The sequence below is a fragment of the Micromesistius poutassou genome, assembly GCF_964030765.1.
Source record: "Micromesistius poutassou genome assembly, chromosome: 23".
NCBI lineage: Eukaryota > Metazoa > Chordata > Actinopteri > Gadiformes > Gadidae > Micromesistius > Micromesistius poutassou.
In genome coordinates, this window is record NC_140293.1 from 2,370,103 (window position 1) to 2,389,407 (window position 19,305).

General features: G+C 46.3%; 2 protein-coding genes, 1 long non-coding RNA gene and 1 other non-coding gene across 8 annotated transcripts in view; 1 reads left to right on the plus strand and 3 right to left on the minus strand.

Moving 5' to 3' along the window:
• Positions 1–2,518: 2,518 nt before the first annotated feature.
• LOC311368601 lies at positions 2,519–5,695 on the plus strand. Its single transcript, XR_014639975.1, has 4 exons — positions 2,519–2,660; positions 3,780–3,902; positions 4,411–4,445; positions 4,651–5,695. It is a non-coding gene; the product is annotated as an uncharacterized lncRNA (long non-coding RNA).
• On the minus strand, positions 3,202–3,309 carry LOC311368880 (U6 spliceosomal RNA). The gene has a single exon (XR_014640034.1). It is a non-coding gene; the product is annotated as a U6 spliceosomal RNA (small nuclear RNA).
• Positions 5,696–8,664: 2,969 nt separating the features above from the next.
• On the minus strand, positions 8,665–16,005 carry mfap3l (microfibril associated protein 3 like). Of its 5 annotated transcripts, none has more exons than XM_084487051.1 (3): positions 15,870–16,005; positions 14,496–14,876; positions 8,665–11,193 (listed from the first exon to the last, which is right to left on the minus strand). In XM_084487051.1, exons 2-3 carry the CDS (start codon positions 14,755–14,757, stop codon positions 9,962–9,964), a joined length of 1,494 nt encoding a protein of 497 aa, XP_084343177.1. In that variant the 5' UTR covers positions 14,758–14,876; positions 15,870–16,005; the 3' UTR covers positions 8,665–9,961. The 5 variants fall into 5 exon arrangements, with proteins under 5 accessions (XP_084343177.1, XP_084343178.1, XP_084343179.1 ...); XM_084487052.1 differs by having other exon boundaries at positions 14,496–14,789; positions 15,870–15,986; XM_084487053.1 differs by having other exon boundaries at positions 15,875–15,970.
• Positions 16,006–16,925: 920 nt separating this feature from the next.
• Positions 16,926–19,305, minus strand: part of aadat (aminoadipate aminotransferase) — a 14,418-nt gene continuing 12,038 nt past the window's right edge. The window contains 4 exon segments of the mRNA XM_084487268.1: positions 16,926–17,902; positions 18,090–18,191; positions 18,920–19,026; positions 19,240–19,304. Coding sequence (XP_084343394.1) covers positions 17,861–17,902; positions 18,090–18,191; positions 18,920–19,026; positions 19,240–19,304 — 316 coding nt within the window. The 3' untranslated portion in view covers positions 16,926–17,860.

Here is a 19,305-nt window from a genome sequence, read left to right on the forward strand (position 1 = left end):
TTTTACCTGTCTATTTAAGCACTATTTTCAGCTTTGGAAGAATCTCTTGGGCGGAGTATCGCAGATATTATGCTTACAATAGACCAAAACCTTTACCAAATAAAGTGAGTTAAAAGCGATCCTGTCTCGGCGGCCTTTCCTGGATCAAAAAGAACATAACACCTCTTTAGCTTATTGAAGCAGCCTCTACGGAGAACTTGAGCTGCAAGGACCCCCCCTTATTTTATCAGGTGTCTGGTTTGTTGAGATGGATCCTGCACAGTACTAGGCTGCGAAAGGCGGGAATACTTCTCTTATATTTAGCAGGGCTGCCAACTTTTGGGTTTTGGCCAGAGTGAGATTCTGTAGAATCTTGTAATGCATACCTTATAGCACTTTGTCTCCGCTCCTGCACTCTCTAAAGCGCACCTGAACCGCCTGCTCTGACCCCCGGACCGGCAGCCCCGCCCACTGACTCGTGATGGACAAGGGACCGGACCCCCCCCACCTCAGTGGGACCCTCGGAGCCCAGAGCTGGACTGGACTAGAGCGGACTGGGTGAGGCTGGGGGTGGAGCTACAGGGTGCTGAGCCATTGGTTTGAGGCTGGGGTGTTGTGAGGGAGGGTGGGTGACCTGGATCCTGCCGGCCCCGACTGCCCTTGGTTTTCCACATGACCCCCCCCCCAACCCGACCTGTATTTTTCTTCAAATTGCTTCCGACTCCCTGTCTTCCCTGTTCTGTTGAACTGTTGTGTGTTTGGTTTGTTTTGTTGTGTGTCCTTCTTTGTTTTATTTATTAATTTCTGCATCCCTTTCCATGAAGTTAAAGCGCTGGTCTTTTGGACCAGCAGGCTGCTAACTGTATTTATGGGGTTAAAACACAACAGAAGACTGTAGATCAACAGAATCTCCAACGCGGTTCTCGAGCGAAGCCTTCTGCTCTGGCTTCCTGTCCTGCTCCCAGATTACATATTTTTTGTAGAAGGGTAATTTAAAAAAAACAAATGAAAAAAAAAATAGTTGGTTGGTTGTCGGTTGTGTAATTCATGCAGACGCATGCATGCTGTGTTGCCGTCGTTAAATGCTGTTTCGGCGATGGCAAGAGAAACTTAAATTGAAAGGTTTCTATTTTAACATTTTTCTATTTTTTTTTTTTTGGTCATCTTTCTGGTGATGTGACAGTTGGTGTGTGAACATGAATAGTATTTATTGTGTGTGTGTAATAATAGTGAGTGATGCCGCTGTCTCCCTGTATTTCACTGTGAAATTATTACAATTATTATCTGTTCGCTTATTTCTAGCGTACAAAAAAAAACAACCATACTGTGGCGACCACTGCCATGGACACCTAATGGGGGTCCTGCGGGGATGCTGGGGGGTGCACCTCTGGTAGGGGTTTGGACCTCTCGGCGCCCCCTGGATCACCTTGGGGTTGGTGGTTGGGGGGGTTGTTCATTGTGTGTGTTCTCTTACCGTGTGATGTGCAGTGTGTTCATGACCGTGAGTGAGAGTGTTAGTTGTGTTGGTCAGGTGTGCCGTGTTTCTGTGATATTTGGAGTGTTCAAAATAAAGACAACTACCGGAGTCGTGCGGTGTATATGGGGCATGGGAGTTGTTTAACCGTTTAACCTGGGCTCCTGTCTCATTCTTTCCGTGCGTCGCAACAATACTAAATAAAACCATTGAAATCAAATTGGAAACGTAATATTTGCATCGGTTTAGTGGACAACGTGCGTGGGTTGAGGGGGCGCATACCTACATCCCTGTAGTAGCGGACGCACACAGTAGACCCGTGTTGCTGTGTAACTGCACACATAGCCTACGCGCCAAGCAGGACACAGCGCTTATTCGCCCTTACGACCACTTGCATCACGAAATAACGACAACAGAGAGCAGACGGGTGCATCAGCGCAATTAAATGACTTATTGCCGAAAAGGCAATTGTGTGTCTGTGTAGTTTCGCACCACTGAAAGCCGAGCGACTGAGTGCAGGGACGTCTGTCACAGCCGGGACGGGTGGTCAACGGTGTTTCTCTGACGACAGCAAGGTGATGTATTATATGAGGTGGAAATTACGTTGCAGGCAGCGCCGTACCTGCAACGAGATATTGCTCCAAGACAAGTCACTGTCAAACCGAAAGGACCGAAAAATGAGTGTTTGTTCACCAACAACCCCTACCGCTGCGCCACGAACACGCACCAAAAGTTGAATTCACATGATAAAGAAATAAGAGGCTTCCATTAAGGCTTATCAGCGGGACTTTAACACTGGTCTCCAGGGCCCAGTTTTTTTTTTATTATTATTATTATGTAATCTGGATCAAATTGATCCGGATTTGAAAAGCCCATGTTTTCTTATCCAGGATCACCGGATCCATCTTACTTTTATGCCACTTTTTTTTGGATTGGATCAATGTGATCCAAATACCAAATTTCTTGATTACCAAATCCTGTTTACCAGAGCCTTAAATGGAAGCAACAGTGTAGCCTACTGGCTTGGCAAAGAACAACAGGTAGGCAAAATACCGGTGGCCACAAATAGCCATTGCTTGTTTTAATTTTAAGAAACAGAAACACTGTAATAAATCGAAACATTTCATTTACAGGACGGATACCAGCTCTTTCCATCTCTGCCTTTAGGAGTTGTATCTCCATCTGCACCTTTGTCTGCTGCAGTTGGGTAAGCAAGATTTGTTCTTTACCCAGTTGAATTTGTACTGCTCTTTCGGTTTCCCGTTTCAGAAGCAACTCGTAGCTGTCACCATCCTGGTTTGTAGCTGAGGAACGTTTGTGGGTTTTTTTTGTAGGAACGTGGACCCTTGGACCCTTACATCCTTACATCCACAGATCTATCCGAACTCACCCCTCTTATATAGCTTGATACCTGTTTGTTTGTTTGTTTGTTTGTTTGTTTTTTTTGGCTTCCGTAAGGTCTTTCGTTGCCTTGGCCCTAAGGTTCTTCCATCGCAACATGACTTGTTTTATGGTCCTCTTCTGGTCAGACCCCATGGCATTGACATGATTGGTTATGTAATATTTTCTTCATATCTCAATTCTAATAATTTATACTACTTTGTTTTGGTTTGGGTATTGTTGGTAGAACACCGCCCCCTAGTGGTCTCGGTCGTTCATGACAACGAGGAGCTGTACCGCCACTAGGGGGCGGTGTTTCACCAAAGTTATTATTATAAAATATTAGAATTGAGATATTAATAAAAAATTAAAGGTTTGAACGCTTCACGAGTTAGCGTGTCATCCATGCGCCCGGGGCCATGTTAATCTTCTCTGTATCAATTCCAATTTTAGTATATGTGATATCGTAGTAACACATATGCATCCTGATCATGGGTTTAATATATACCTCTACTCACACAATGAATTTTCTCTAATGGTGCGGTTAGATGAAAAAAAAAAAAAATCAAAAACACACAAACTACAATACAATACACAGCCATAATACGCAGACGCAGCCCTTTCTACTCACTGTGGACTGATCCCGTATCAACTGAATCCTCTGAGCTTTATTAGCCAACAGCTCAATCCACTTCTCCACAGAGGATTGGTATTTGATACTGTACAATATACAACAGTACAATCGACATAATATCATTACATTCATAACGTACATTATGGTTCAATAGAATCAAACATCAGCAGGAATTGAAGCCTGGGTCTTCACAGGGTTATCCAACAGTGCTCTCGACTGCACCTCTGAGGCAGGGGCATTCATCGGTCATCTAGGGCATTTCCTTTCTGCCCTCAACCCTTCCTGCTTCTTGCCCTGTTTTGCCTCCGTCAGGGTCGTGGCTACGAGCTCTACGCTGTCATGAACCACCACGGAAGTCTGAGGGGCGGCCATTACACGGCGACCATCAAGTCCCAGGAGGCCGGCGGCTGGTATGAGTTTGACAACACTCACGTGGTGAGGAGGAAACACTTGACTGTCCCTTCGTCTCTTTGATTCTGCGGCTAATGCTAAGCCCCCCCCCCCCATGTGCACCCAGCTGCTACAGCTATCTCCCCTGCTGTTTCCTCTAATGCTGCTAACGTCCCATTTTAAAGTGGTATTATGGGCTGTTTGTTATAGTAATTGATGAATTTTCCCAGATCTATCGACAGCCCTTTGAGCAAGGAGAAAGCACTGCCAAGTAAATATACTTACTGGATATTTAAAGTAACGTCTTTGTGATTTGGATTCTATCCTTTTGGGGATGCTTTGCATATGAGGACATCTGAGAACAATCAAAGCATAACATCTCAAATTGAGTAATTAATAATTATCTGTCATCCACTTTTTTACCTATGTGACTGTCCCATTTGTGTTTGTGTGTATGTGATGAAACGGTGTAACAGAAGCCCACTTTTAAACTGCAAAACAAGTTTACCTACAGGTACAAATAAAGTAACCTGAACCTTCTTACTTAATCTAGGTTCCCCTCAGCACATCTACTGATGTACAGAAAAGGTACATGCCAAACCAGCTGCTGATGTCTGGACTGACGCTGAATGTGTGGATGAAGTGTGTCAGTGTCTGTGTCAGTGTCTGTGTCAGTGTCTGACTATGTGAATGTTTCTGATTGGATCGATGTGTTTGTCTCACTAAATTAGTCTCTGTCTACATCTTTTGTGTGGACTGTCACCCTTCTAATTCATTATTCTGTCTGTTTTAGAGTGTAGCGGTGACTGCAACTCGATGCCTGGCATGTCCCACTGACTACGACTGGATACCTGGACTCCCCCAACACCCCATCTCCATAGACTTAAGCTTTATCCACTTTTTTTTTTATCCACTTTTATTAACTAAATGATTTAAAAAGTTCTAACTGTATGTATGGTGGCAGACAGCAGGGACGGGTGATTGCATTGCTATTGAAGGGAGATATCAGCCTTCTGGCTCCACCCCCAAGCCTTACATGGACTTCCTCCCTTAACGAGGCCAGCGTGAGGATTGTTAAGCAGGCAGTGCTGAGACTGAATAGGATTGATTACCTGGACCGTCTGATTAACCCCACCCCACCGTGCACTGACTGCTTTGGATGAGAACCCTTCTTGTGAAGACCCCTGGACACGGGACAAACTGACTGATTAAGGCTTGTGTGCTTTGAGTTGAAGTTTACCCTGACGTTTACCCTCCCCCCACCTCTGGATGTAAATACCCCCTTAATAAATGACCATTGGCTTTGAATGCTCCCTGTATTGTGTGGTTTTCTATTCAGCTTGGTAGTGAGAAACCCCACACCCACAAGCCTGCTACAGTATGTCCATTGTGGCACCCGTTGCACTTCTTACCCTCCCTGGCTATTATACCCAACCTCCGTGAAGTGGAGAGGGCGGTAGTTTACGCTCCACTCCCGCTGATTAACTCTTATTTCTGTGTCATGTGAATTGTCAAGCCAAGTAGAACTTCCGAGCAAATCCTAGTCGGCGCCTTGGTGGTGCAGCGGTAAGGGGTGTTGTTCAACACTCTGTCGACTCAGGTTCGAGTCCCCGCTCACATGGCCACCAAGGAGGGGGTACCCCCAACAGGGCCCCCAACGTGTCTGCAGAACCCTCCCATCCCCCCCTTCACAGGGGCTGGGGGGGGGGTTAGTAGTAAGGGGGTCTTGCTACTTTTTTGTCCAACCTTTTGTGTTTAGTAAGTGTGTTGAAGTTATCCCTCCCCCCTTCCCTGTTTTTTATTTATTTAAAATAATACATATTTAGCCATGAGGAGGGGAGGGGGACTTGAACCATGAACCCCGGTTATCCCAACCGCTTGCTCTCCCCACTCCACCACCAAGTCATTGTGGAGGGTTCTGATGGAGGATACATTTGACCCAGAATTCCCAGAACATTCTTATGTTTAAAAATGACTGTAATCCTTAGTGAACAACATATGTGGGACTTGAACGCACAACCTCAGCACCAATGACCAAGAGCTCTCTCCAATGCGCCACAGAGCTGGCAACTTGAACTGGCCGGAAGTAAGATTTCACATTATATTCACACAAAAAAAACACGAAAAACCACCACCATGAGCAGGACTTGAACCCAGGTCTCCAGCACTTTAATCATCAGGTCTTACCACTGCACCACCAAGATACTCACAACAGTTGCTCAGATTTTATATTTGAGATTATATTCACACAACTTTATTACCAAACGCAATAAGAATTCCTCATCTCCTCAATTCCTTTTTCCTTTATATTTCTGAGAGGGAGGGGGAATAAAGTATATTATAGTAAGTATTGAACTGAATGAATGGACATTTCATGGCTGTTAAAGTTGATATAGTTCAGTTAGGTGGTAGACGGTGCGAGAAACTCAGGCACACAACACCCATGTTTTTTTTAAGGGCTGCTTTACTTGAAACAACTTCTCAATTCAAATATACATGGTTCACATCATCCATTGTAAAAGTTGAAATTAGAAAAAAAGGTTTGTGTGATTAAATGTACATATTCAAGTTTTGAAAAAACTTAAAAAATAAAAATAGTATTTCTTAAATATATACAAGCATATAGGAGTATTCAATGTTCACATCATTTTTCCAATTTGTTTAAATAAGATTACTTTGTTCATCACATCGAGGTGCGTTTCAGAACTTGTGCGCCTTCAGTTAATTCTTCGTACGGCTCACCTGTGGAAGACAACGACAAAAAAAGTGTTATTGCTGCCACACCTTTTTTTTACTTTTAAAAGCTTTGAATACGTCACCGACAGCAAACATTTAGAATCCGTCTTACTTGTGGTTTCCATCTGTACAGCGGTCTGCTCAAAGTTCATCGTCTTGTGTCTGTGTGGGGTAAACAAACGCAGAAAAAACATAGTTTCAAACCAAAAACGCGTGATCGTTCTTCTTTTTTTTACGATGCGAGACAGCGAGGGATAAAGTTAGTAGGTTAGTAGAAAGAAAGCTAGAAACCGGCAGCAGTGCACATCTTTATCTTTACCCAACGATTGCGGACACACACACACACACACACACACACACACACACACACACACACACACACACACACACACACACACACACACACACACACACACACACACACACACACACACTATATCTGAAAACACATTACATACATTTGAAGCAGTCACGTTTGAAGTCGCTGACGGCGCAGACTTGACCGGCCTGGCAGGACTTGGCCTGCTGGCACACGGCGCCCGTGGCGGTGCACTGGCACGCCTGGTCGCAGTCCTCCGTCACAAAGGCCTCCGTCAGGTGCACACAGAAGGTGATGCAAAATTGAGACGGCAACACAGCAGAAGGAGGAGAGCCAGAGAAGCTGTTATGACCCATCTACACTGGGGTCATTTTCCCCCACCAATTGTGGGGGGGGGGGGGGGGGGGGGGGGGGAGTGAGAGGGGGGGGGGGGGCTGCGTCGTACCACAGTCCAGCTCCTGTCTCCAGGGGCCCGGCGGGGCCCCGGCCTCCTGGCAGGCCGCGGCGTACACGTCGTAGCTGTCGCAGCGCAGCGCCGCGTCCGTCCGCTCCGCGCACAGGTCGAACACGCAGTCGCTGTCCAATCACAACGCAGCAGCACCACATCACACACGGAGAACAGGGCAGACAGAGGCAGCGTGACACCGGCTTAAAGTATCCCCGAAGAAGGACGGGCGCACACACACACACACACACACACACACACACACACACACACACACACACACACACACACACACACACACACACACACACACACACACACACACACACACACACACACACACACACACACACACACACAGCTTACTCTTGGAAGGCTCCGGGGGCCAGGGTGGCGTGGCAGGGGGCGAAGGGCCCCGAGGGGTCCGCCAGCACGCCACACTTGGCTGTTGTGATTTCAAGAACATTTTGACAAGTATTAAATGACCATTCATGTCATCCATCTCTCTCTCTCTCTCTGTGTCTCTCTCTCTCTCTCCGTTTTGTTCCATACTTGTTGGGTTCCTCCACTGGATAAGAGCTGTGATGATGAATGAACATGAATCCTTCACTGGTCACTGGAGGAGCTGTACATAGATGCTGCTCTCTGTTAGAGGCTGAGGTTAGGAATTGTATATATATATATATATATATATATATATACACAATTCCGAAGAAGCCGAATGCGATATTTAGTCAGTGTAGAATTGATATTATATTAATTATAAATTATTAAATATCATATATATGATGATATATATATATAATGACTTGATAACATCACTGCTGCGTCAATGTGGAAGCGTCACTTCCGGGCCCCATTTGTGTGACGTCATGTTAAACCACCCCCTCGTAGCAGAGTTGTCCAGCTGTTGAAAGGACAACACGGCGGCGATTGGTCTCTCTTCCCGTCTGCAGAGTCCAAGTAAACAAACAGTGGGATGCTACAATGCTAACGCTACATGGTAAACAAGGTTGTTGTTCCCGTGAGCGACTTCCGGTCTGATCGCCGGTTTACGCGATTGGCTTACGCAGCGTGACGTCGAGAGGTTGCATCTCTCAAAAGTTGATTCTACTATCAACCTTTTTTCACTACCCTAATTTAAATAAATAGTTGAACTGGCGTTTTCTGGCCATTTTTTTTTTGATCTGGCAACGCCTGTTGAATGGGCCCTAAAGGCAGCTTGATTGGCTCACTGTCGGGTCCCCTGAGAGAACACAGGTGTCAAATCACTTTTCCTAACAAGTAAGCAGCCAGGGAAACCATGGTTACACAGCAGTCTTTTTTTTTTATTACACTACAAAAGGATGGCAAGATTAGATCACCATTTAAAGCAGAACCACATTGTAGCTTTGGCCCTCTAAGAGCCAATCAGAGCAAAGAAAAATAACAACAAAAAAAAAAGCCCCTTTAGCGACCCATCAGTATAACCTTAAATAAGGGTCTCAGGCTGTAATCACATGCAGAACTAACTGTATGCAGGACTGCAAAGCAACCTGGGAAAGCGAGTTCAGGCTCACATCGGTCCTAAGAGAAAAGTAAGAACGGGAGCTGACATCCGTTTCTAGAGGGGCACAAAGGAAATCAATGGTCTACAATGGAATATAAATCAACACAATTGAAAACACTGATGATTAAATTCAAAATGCCGCTATCATTTTTTTTCTCTCCATTTCATCGACACACACAGCTGTAAGACACTTTGTAAATAGTTGTTAATAATAATAATCATTTGGGCAACCACGGTTAAATCGGAAGGTATGAATTTCGAGGGACGAACAAAAAGACGTCGTAAATCGCAACCTGCTGTTGTGTTTTACCATCTGCGCAGGTTGGCCTTATAACGTTGAACCCTGCGCATCCTAAGCTCTAAATTCAGGATGTAGTTAAATCCAGCGCATGCATTGTTTTTCTTTTTCTTTTTTTTAAGCATTGAGCAACACGTTGCACATTGTACAGCAACTGAGGGTTCTCTGTAACAGCAGTTCAATACAACTTCTTCAACAACTCGTCATCGTCTGGGGAAGAAAAAAAAAAAAAGAAGAAAGGATATCCCTGGACCACCGAGAGGCATTCAAGGCATTCTCATATAAAAAAATCTGATTTCTAAGTTTCTAAGGTGAAACTGAAAGACATCATCCTTGTGGGAAACGACAGTAGTCCACGATGACCACAAGGACAGACAGACACTATGACCCCTCACTTGTACTTTACATTGGCGTCATAACACTCCCCTCCCCCCCCCCCGCCGCCCACCTCCCCCTTCTCCCCCCTACTGTACATTCAAAACATAGAAGGTCAAACCAACAAGGTCAAAGGACACATCAACATCGGCCCGGCAAAGGATATAGGATCTTAAAAGAGAGGCCGTCACTAGAGTCACTCAGCGTGATGTGTATCCCGTAGCATCTTCCTATCCTCTCGAGTTGAGGTTCCTTTATTGATATTGTGGAAATGCATAGCAGGACGGCGAGACGCCACCGCTCCGCCGGCACCCGGGTCCGTTTCATTGCTTGTACGATTGTTTGCTTGCAGATCGGGTCCGGGTTTGCGTGGCGCCCGGTGTTACACGTGGCTCTCGTAGATCACCTGGCAGGCCGGGGCGGCGGCGGCGGCGGCGCTGACCTCCTTCTGCTCCGGCTCCGCTGCCCGTTCGGAGCTCTTCTCCTCTGCCTCCTTCTCCTTCTCCTCCTCTGCCTCCATCTCCACCTCCTCCTCTAGTCTCCCTCTTCCTCCTTCGGTGTCTCCTCCTCCTCCTTCGGCGGTCTCCCCTTCCGCTTCCTCCGGCTCCTCCGACTCTCCCGTCTCCTCCGTCTCCTCCGTCTCCTCCATCACCTCCGACTCCTCCGACTCCTCCATCACCTCCGACCCTTCCGTCTCCTCCATCACCTCCGACTCTTCCGTCTCCTCCGTCACCTCCGACTCTTCCGTCTCCTCCGTCTCCTCAGACTCTTCTGACTGAGGGGCGTCCGACGACGGCAGCGGCGGCGGCGGCGGCGAGGAGGAGCACGACGGCCCCGCCTCGCTCTCCATGCTACAGTAGCCGCCGGCCGCCAGCGGGGGGTGCACCGACACCTGGATGGCGATGTGCTGCGGCTGGTCGTGGATGGACGAGTTGTCCGACTCGCCCGCCGGCGACGCGCTCCGCCCCCGCTCCCCGTTCTCCCGCTCCTCCCGCTCCTGCAGGATGGAGAAGACGTCGCCGGCGCCTATGGACGCCAGCCCGGCGCCGCCGATGGCGCCCAGGTGGTGGTGCGGGTGGCCGCCGGGGCCCTGGCGCAGGAAGGTGTGGCGCATCTCGTCCACGCCCACCACCTCCAGGATCTCCTCCATGAAGGTGCGGCAGTTCATGATGAGCGGCGGCAGCGGGATGCTCCGCGCCAGCTCCTCGATGTAGCGGGCGAACTCCATGGTCTTGAACTGCGTGACCTTGGCCAGCTCCAGGGTCTTGGCCGAGGTGATGATGGGGATGCGCTTGGCGATCTCGAAGGCCTTCTGCAGCTTCTCGGCGCCCTCCGTGCGGAAGAACTCGTTGATGGCCTTCTCCGTCTTCTTGAGGTGGCTGCTCATCATGCAGAGGCGGGTGATGTTCAGCGCCATGATGATGGTGAAGGTCACCAGGCACACCACCATGTAGTAGACGCCCATGTCGCCGCGGGTGATGACCACGCGCAGCGTCACCGTGCAGTTGGCGCGGCCGTGCGCGTTGGACGCCACGCACGTGTACTTCCCGCGGTCGGCAAAGTCGATGGAGGTGATGTTGAGGACGCCGCTGTCCAGCAACCAGAACCTGCTGTCTGAGAGAGAGAGAGAGAGAGAGAGAGAGAGAGAGAGAGAGAGAGAGAGAGAGAGAGAGAGAGAGAGAGAGAGAGAGAGAGAGAGAGAGAGAGAGAGAGAGAGAGAGAGAGAGAGAGAGAGAGAGAGATGTTTAATTGGTTGGTCTATTGTCTCTTATTTTGCTCATATTTGAAAGGACATAGGATATTTCCTATGTGTAGTTCTCAGCGTTATAAGAATGAAACCACAGTAGTCTGAGTTCACTGCATTGTAAGAAACTGCATCGCTCTGAACCTGCACCCCAAACATCACATTCGGGATGTGTTATCAAAATGGATAAAGCAAATCTATTGTGAATAAGAGCACTTTCGGTTTTCTACTTTGTAAATTGAGCAAAAAGCCCCCATTGTTCATTTTGCCCACTCCTGGCCAACACTGACCTTTATATAACCCTGCAGATTATCAACCACAAAGTATAATCTAAAATTACCTCTGTCAAATCCTTTTTAAGGCGCTGGTCTGTCCTAAAGCTACAGCACTGTGTGTGAGAGACAAAACAGAGACAAAACACACACACACACACACACACACACACACACCTTTTCTGCACCAGCGTACCAAGAGTATTTATTTATTGGAGTGTTCTTCTGTAAAATACTATTCCGATTCGACCACAATGTTGCTCTTGCCATGGCCCTGCTTTATTAATAGAATTGAATGTGGGATATGATTAGTGTGGTCCATTATCTCCTGGAACGCAGCCACCACCCCACAAAAATCCATATATAACAAACTGACTGGCCCACTTACTACAATGCATGAAGTGGTTGTGCTGTTTCGCAGTGTGAACCGTGTCCCAGACTACAACTACATAAGAAAGGATGTTGTTGTTGTTGTTGTTGTGACGTATCGGTATATCTGTTGTCTACCTCCTGCCTGCTCTTAACATCCCAAACTGCCCTCCATGAATCTAGAGACTCTTCCTCTGAGAATAATGGATTCCACACAATAAAAAAGGCAGAAGAAGTGTTAATTGCTACAGTAATCCACGGCCTCACGTCGTGCATTAGACCGTGACCTTATTCCTCCCGCTATGGGCCATCAATATTTAAACAGGTGCCTGGTCTCACCTGGACGTGCTGGTGACGCTAGGAGTTAGCATTTAGCGTGAGCCAAGGCCAATGCACTTTGGTGTGTAGGCAGAAGGCTAGACGGTGCAGACGACAGACTGCATGACCCCCACAATAGTCTTTGGGGGTTTTGTTTGAATCATTAGGACAAGAGGTTGATGCTTTTTCTGTAAATAACAAAAGCTCCAGTTGTGGTTCTCACTCTTTAGGAAGTAAAGACACTTAACAACCCCTTTCGCCGTCAACTAAAATAACAGCATGCACCTGTGCTGAATGTCCTTCTCTACAGTTTAACATCTGCCATCCTTTGGAGAGGCGGGTAATATTGCATTTACATTTAATCATTGAGCAGAAGCTTTTCTCCAAAGTAACTTAGTTACAAGTAAGGCTGAGGACAATCAAGGCATATAATCAAAGTTGGATTATCTAAGTTACTAAATGCAGCATGAGTGACTATCCCTAAAACAACTGGACAGTGTTCAGAATCTGAGCCCAACCGGGAGACTGAGGTTATTAGCCTAGGACACAATGTACTTGGAGAATAGAGGAAGTACCCAAGGCTGCATCGCAAGTGCCCAGACAAAGACTTACACAAGTCTGTCAATGAGATGGTCTTATTTGATCAAATTTCTCTTCTATTAGTAACTAATAACAGTATTACAATTAATTAAAATGACTCGAGAGTACAACAGGAATGCTCAAAAACCAGTGAGGCTGTTGACTAAATCAACAAAAAAAAGAATGAAATACTTCTGGACATATTTTTTGAAAGTAGATAACAGAATCACATCCTCTGTGAGTCAAACGCAACAATGCCGCGATTATCTTCTCAATGAACCACTAGTCTTGTTTTCTGCACGGGAAGATAGACAGCCAACAAAAGCCAATGCTCGGAGATAAACACATAAACATGTACTGTACGTGGGCTAAAGAACAGCTGCACATTAACCCTATAGTACAAAGTCTGCCTGCAGGGGATTGTGTGTGTGTGTGTGTGTGTGTGTGTGTGTGTGTGTGTGTGTGTGTGTGTGTGTGTGTGTGTGTGTGTGTGTGTGTGTGTGTGTGTGTGAACAGAACAGAACAGGCTTGCATATGAGTCTCAACATGTTGAATGGCTCTTCCTAACCTGCACTAGCAACGTATTAAAATAAACCAGTTCTATGTTTAGAACCACTTTACTTATTCATATTATTAACTGTGTGCCGTTAAGAACTGGGAACAAATCAACCCACTGTCAACGCATTATGGTTCCTCTATGATCTCAGTTGTTAACACACAGTTAACTGTGTGTGCTTGTGCGTGTTTTTTGAAATAGTCAATTATTTTGAATGGCTCAATCAATTTAAGAATTCTTGATCGTTGTGTGTGTGCATGTATGCGAGTGTTGTTTGACAAAATTGTTTCTCTGCATGTTGGGTCACGTTTCAGCAGTTTGGTTTTAAACTTGCACACCCACACATACTTTCATATGGTTCCTCCTGAGTGACCGCATGGCGAATTACAATTGTTTGACACCACAGCCAAGACAACAAACAAAGCATTTTCACAAGGATATAAATCAATAATTGAGCACACAAAACGACCACTTCCATGTGGAGGCTCTATTTAAATCTTTTGAATCATCATAACTATTTTTGTTTTTATATTCAACACCAGCTGTGAATAGCAACTCTCTGGTCCCCGCCTGTGTAATATGTCTATTGTCTCCCACTGATACCAATACAATGGACAATACAATATAAATGTTTCTGCACTATTGAAGAAAAAGGTTAGACCAACTTTTCAACTTCACATCTCTTCATGTTTCAAGTGTGATGATAACATATAATTCTTACTGCCATTGAGCTATGCCTCGCATGATGCACATTTGACCATTGCATATGCTATTATTTTCTGTGGGCCTTGTGTTTGTTCTATACAAGCTCCATTGCCATAACTGTCACATGAGCTCCCTATACTGTAAAGGGCGGTCTCTTGCAATAAATAGACAATAAGTCCTTTGATTGACGAATTGAATACACACTCCAAGTCAAATGGCAAGACAGAGTGATGTCACGGTTGGATAGAGATGGAAGGGGGGTGTTCTTCTGGGGGTGTTCTGGGAACGTTAAACATTCATGATTCAGGGGGTTGTGTAAAAGTCAGCCCGCTGGGTTTCCAGTGACATGCTGTCCTGTCGGGGGTTGTCTTACCGATGCTGTTGGTGTCCAGGCGTTCTCCGTGCGAGTTGAACCACTGCACGTCCGGGTACGGGTCTCCGGTGACATTGCAATCAATCAGCGCGCAGTTCCCCTCGCGGGCGATAATCTGGTGTACTTTGGTGAACAACACGGGGATAAATCCGCCATCTGGCACGGTGGCGTTGTCCGTGTGGTTCCCGTCCAAATCCGTCCACAGGGCCCCGGTGGTGTGGACGAGGAGCACCATCACCGCGTATCCGCCAGCCCGATACATTTTATCCGATTGTCGGTGTGTCACCTAGAGAACTGAGGGTTCATGGTTCCAAAGATTATCTCTGGTTAGTGGCGATGCAAGGCAATCCGGTATTCAGCTCCGATACTTTAAGAGTTCCACTAGAGTAAAAACACAGTAAACACACACCGCACATCAGATACCCCCGCAGTGTCAACAACAAGGCAACACATCCCATCCAGTGTGGTCATAGAGCCGTCGGAATATCACTTTATACTTTCAGTATTGGGTTGCAATTAAAACACAGTGGTAGTTTGGGCTACATTACAATAAAACAGTTATCTCTTAGGCTACAAAGCAAACGCACAGGCCTCCATGTCCTAAACCGACCGCTGTAGCCAGCATCACATGACATGTTAAGACGCATATGGAAATATGCAATCAAGTGTTGAAAAGTACAATACAAAGGTGACGGTTGTCCTTATTAACATTGATTAGTCTCGACTAGTCAAGGGCTATTGACGTGGCCTGGCTGCTGGGCTCACACCTCGCACCGAGAGCGCTGTGTGTTGACTTGACGTCCCGACATAACGGAGATCAATAGCCTCTCACTGAGCCCCGAACACGTCATCCATCACCACCAGGAAGCCCGTCTCCTTCACAAGTGGGTTCGGCGTAGAAATGGGGAATCTTATGTATAGCATGTCATTCATGGGAATAATCCCGAAGATACAATACAAGTAAAGGCACGGGATGCAGCTATAGCCTGGAATAATGTTGTTTCCATCACGGGACCTTCCTCGGCGCTTTACGGACCAACGTGAAGTGTTTATCGGTCATAAGCCGTGACATTGACGGAATACATACACACACGCTTCGTCTGTACACACACCATAACCCAATGTACACGTCGACCCGATCGCCTGCATTCAATACAGATGTTGAAGCTCTTAGCATGTCCCTCGGCTGTCGTACCGCCCTCCAACCCCCCGTAACCTCACTAGACTACAGAACGATATGGCTAATGTAGCTCCGACGTTAGCCTCGCCGCCCGCTAGGATAACAAGGCTTGTTTTTTTTTTTTCCCCAGAAAATTCGCTAGATTTTTTTTCTCCTTTCCGTCGATTTCTACATCAGAAGAACAACGAACGTACCTCACATCGTGATTATCCACATGTCAAGACAAGGGATAATAAGCCAGGGGATGAGATGCAGATGCGTTCCGCTGCCGCCGCCGTCCCCTTGCCTCGACTCGTCCCGCTATGTGCGCGCTCTGCTGTGGGGGGACCGGAGCGTGCGGAGGACGGAGCAGCGGCGCCGCGCACCAAAATGGATGAGGGACGTTTCAGACGCCTACGTCACAACCATAAGTTCACTGAGCTGAGATTCATGTTCAGACTCCCTTTTTGTTTTGTTTTCTGTCTACAAGGAAATTCAAGCTGTAGGCTTAGTTAATACAAATAATAATAATTCTAAGTATGAAAATAGAAAACACACATGTATATTAAGGGAATACACATGTAGAATAAAGTCCATTCATCAAACACAATGTATGTGTGCTAACAACAATAGTGTAGTAGGCCTGCCTACTATACAATGATAATGGTGATCCCATTATGGCATGTGATGTATGTAGCAATGAAATGTCATGTCCATGCCAAATACAATCTAATCACTAGATAGACATGCACTTGACAGTATACACTCAATGTTGTTTATTGTACGTGTTCTAGGCAGTGTTGTCTTATGAAAGTAAGCTACTCAGTTTTCCCCTCCCTCCATCCAGGCAATCCGCCAGCTAGACAGGCAGCCCTTAATGGATAGCCTAACAACATAGTCGTTACTGTGGGGATGGATAATGAGAAGGGTTCGAACATACACAACATTTGACCGAATTAAGCCCACAGCCACCACATCCTCTTTAAAATATGTTGCAACAGTCAGTTGAGTCTAAAGCAAGTTACAGAAGGTCTGTTGAGCTCAGTTTTACATTCTATGCATTCACCCGTCATTATTACATGGTATGAATTCAACTTTTGGTTATTCAACACTTAACGTGCATTAAAAGTGGAAATAATGCAAATTAACTTTAAATCCTTAAACACTCTGGTTGTGTATGAGGTTAAACTTGTAGGATTTCTGTTGCGATTTATCTCGAGATAAGGTATGCCGTTGAAGGATTCTGTCGTAAAGAATACACACAAAGAGAATTAGTGATCAAAATTCACTATTATTTTTTAATTCGGATACAGCATTTCTATTCATCAGCAGTTTAAAACGACAAAGAAATCCTCATTATCATCGGGTCATTCATGTGTTGTAGATTGTGAGCGTTTCATCAGAATGTAAGAGGCTGTGGGGTATCCGCCCTCTTTGATAAGTGTGTGTATTTCAGGAGCTGTGTAATAAAAACGTGAAGGCAACCGCACAGGACATGTCGTCTGTGTAATCGGTCGACACTTTATGATCCCGATAAGCATGTGTTTTTTTTTTGCGGTATCTGTCGCCGGTTGGATTCCCCCAGTACACCTTCACCGTGTAAGATGATTAAAATGTGTTTGTTTTCCCCTTCATCTCAGAAACACAGTGCTGGATTGTCACAAGCGGTTTGTTATCAGAAATCAAGATTCCTGAGCCACAAACAAACATAATACAATGCTTGTTTACCTTTGTGACAGTGTCGTGTATTGCTTCGAGTGTTTGCGAGAGGAAGCTTATTGGCTTAGATCTCAAGTGATGTTATTTTTGTGCATGTAAACAACAATAAAAAAAGACATCCCAAATCTGTATTTCCACAAATCCCGCCTCCTTACAGCCATCGACGACTGGTATTGGTCAACACCGTCTCCCGTACTTACGGACCCTTACCACAAAAATCACACAGGCACATTCATAAACAATGGCGTATCAATGCCACGCATTGTTGCCTTTAAAATACCTTTAAAAAAAATCCTGTGTAATAACAGCGAGACCCTTTTTACTGAACAACAGGAACAAGAACATTCCTTTCTCTTCTCCCATATGTTTTGTTGTCATTGTTCCGCTTTGCCCATGCCACATTACACCAAACATCAACAGCCCAAAATACACCCCGAGTCCCCCCGCCCAGGGACAAGCACTTCCTCCTCCAGCGGGCCTCGAGTCCTCACTGAGCCTCTCTGATGAGCAGGGAAAGCCTCCTGAAGGCCTGCACACACACACGCACACGACACACACACACACACACACACACGCACACGCACACGCACACGACACACACACACACACACACACACACACACACACACAGTTAAGCTTTTGTGTTTTGAGAGAAAGTGCGAGGTCATGGTGTGTGTGTGTGAGACAGAGAGCGAGAGGGAGTGGGAGAGACTGACCTCGTCTATCTGTTCTGGGGTGGAGATGGAGAAGGCCGCTCTCACGTAGGGACAGGGCTCGGAGCTGTCAATCATGAACACGCCCCCGGGAACCAGCAGGACCTGTCGACACGTTACAAAGTTATCGGACCGCAATTCCTTAATTTCCGTAATTATTGGTTACCATAGCGACGGTTGTACATCCCCCCCCATTGCTTCCAGTCGGTGACCTTAGCGACAACTCTGCATCCACTGTTGGTTAGTGTTGGTAACCGTGGCGACGGCTGTACTACTCCCACTACTTATCGTTGACAACCATAGGGTTGGCTGCACTTTCCCCATTACTAAAGTGCTGGTAGCCATAGTGACGGTACCAATGGCAGTGTCATGCCCCCCCCCTTTTCATAGTTTTGTTAAGCTAATCAAGAGCACATTTGTTCTCTGAATGGAGGCGTGTGAGCTGCAGAGTAAGTTAAATTGAGTTAAAGCTGAAAGAACCAATCTATTCTGTATAACGCCGGCCTTTCCTAAACCAGTACGGGCCCTATTCAGAACAGAAACCAGAGAGAGATAGAGGGGCCGAGTTAAAAGCATTTCAAGATACATCATAACAAACATATTTCAACGTTTACAGCATGTCATTCCATAACTCCCCAAGTCGTCATTAATTCAAAACAACATCAATAGACTGAATGGTCCAAGCTTTGCGTTTCAAAACAAACAAGTAGAAATGATCCCAGGGACAGCCGGACGAGACACAAATACACTCTCCCAGTGATAGACGGGGCGTGTGTGCGTGTGCCTGTGCGTGTGTGTGTGTGTGTGTGTATGTGTGTGTGTGTTGTCCCCACCTCTTTCTCCATTGCCTTCTCCATGATAAGCTGCTGGGTGTCTGCGATGCCCTTCAGCTTGATCCACAGGAACATGCCTGCCGACGGGGCGTGCCATTCCGCTACATCTACACACACACACACACACACACAAACACAGACACAAATCAACCACAGTAACTACCACCTTTCATCAGAGAGTCACATAATTGCACTAGAGAGATTCTTCCGGGTGTGTGTGTGTGTGTGAGGGTGTGTGTGTGTGTGTGTGTGTGTGTGTGTGTGTGTGTGTGTGTGTGTGTGTGTGTGTGTGTGTGTGTGTGTGTGTGTTTCCGGCCAACCTTTCAGCCACTTGTCCGCAGAGGACAACATGGCGTCTCGCTGCTTGCTGTAGAACTCAATGACCC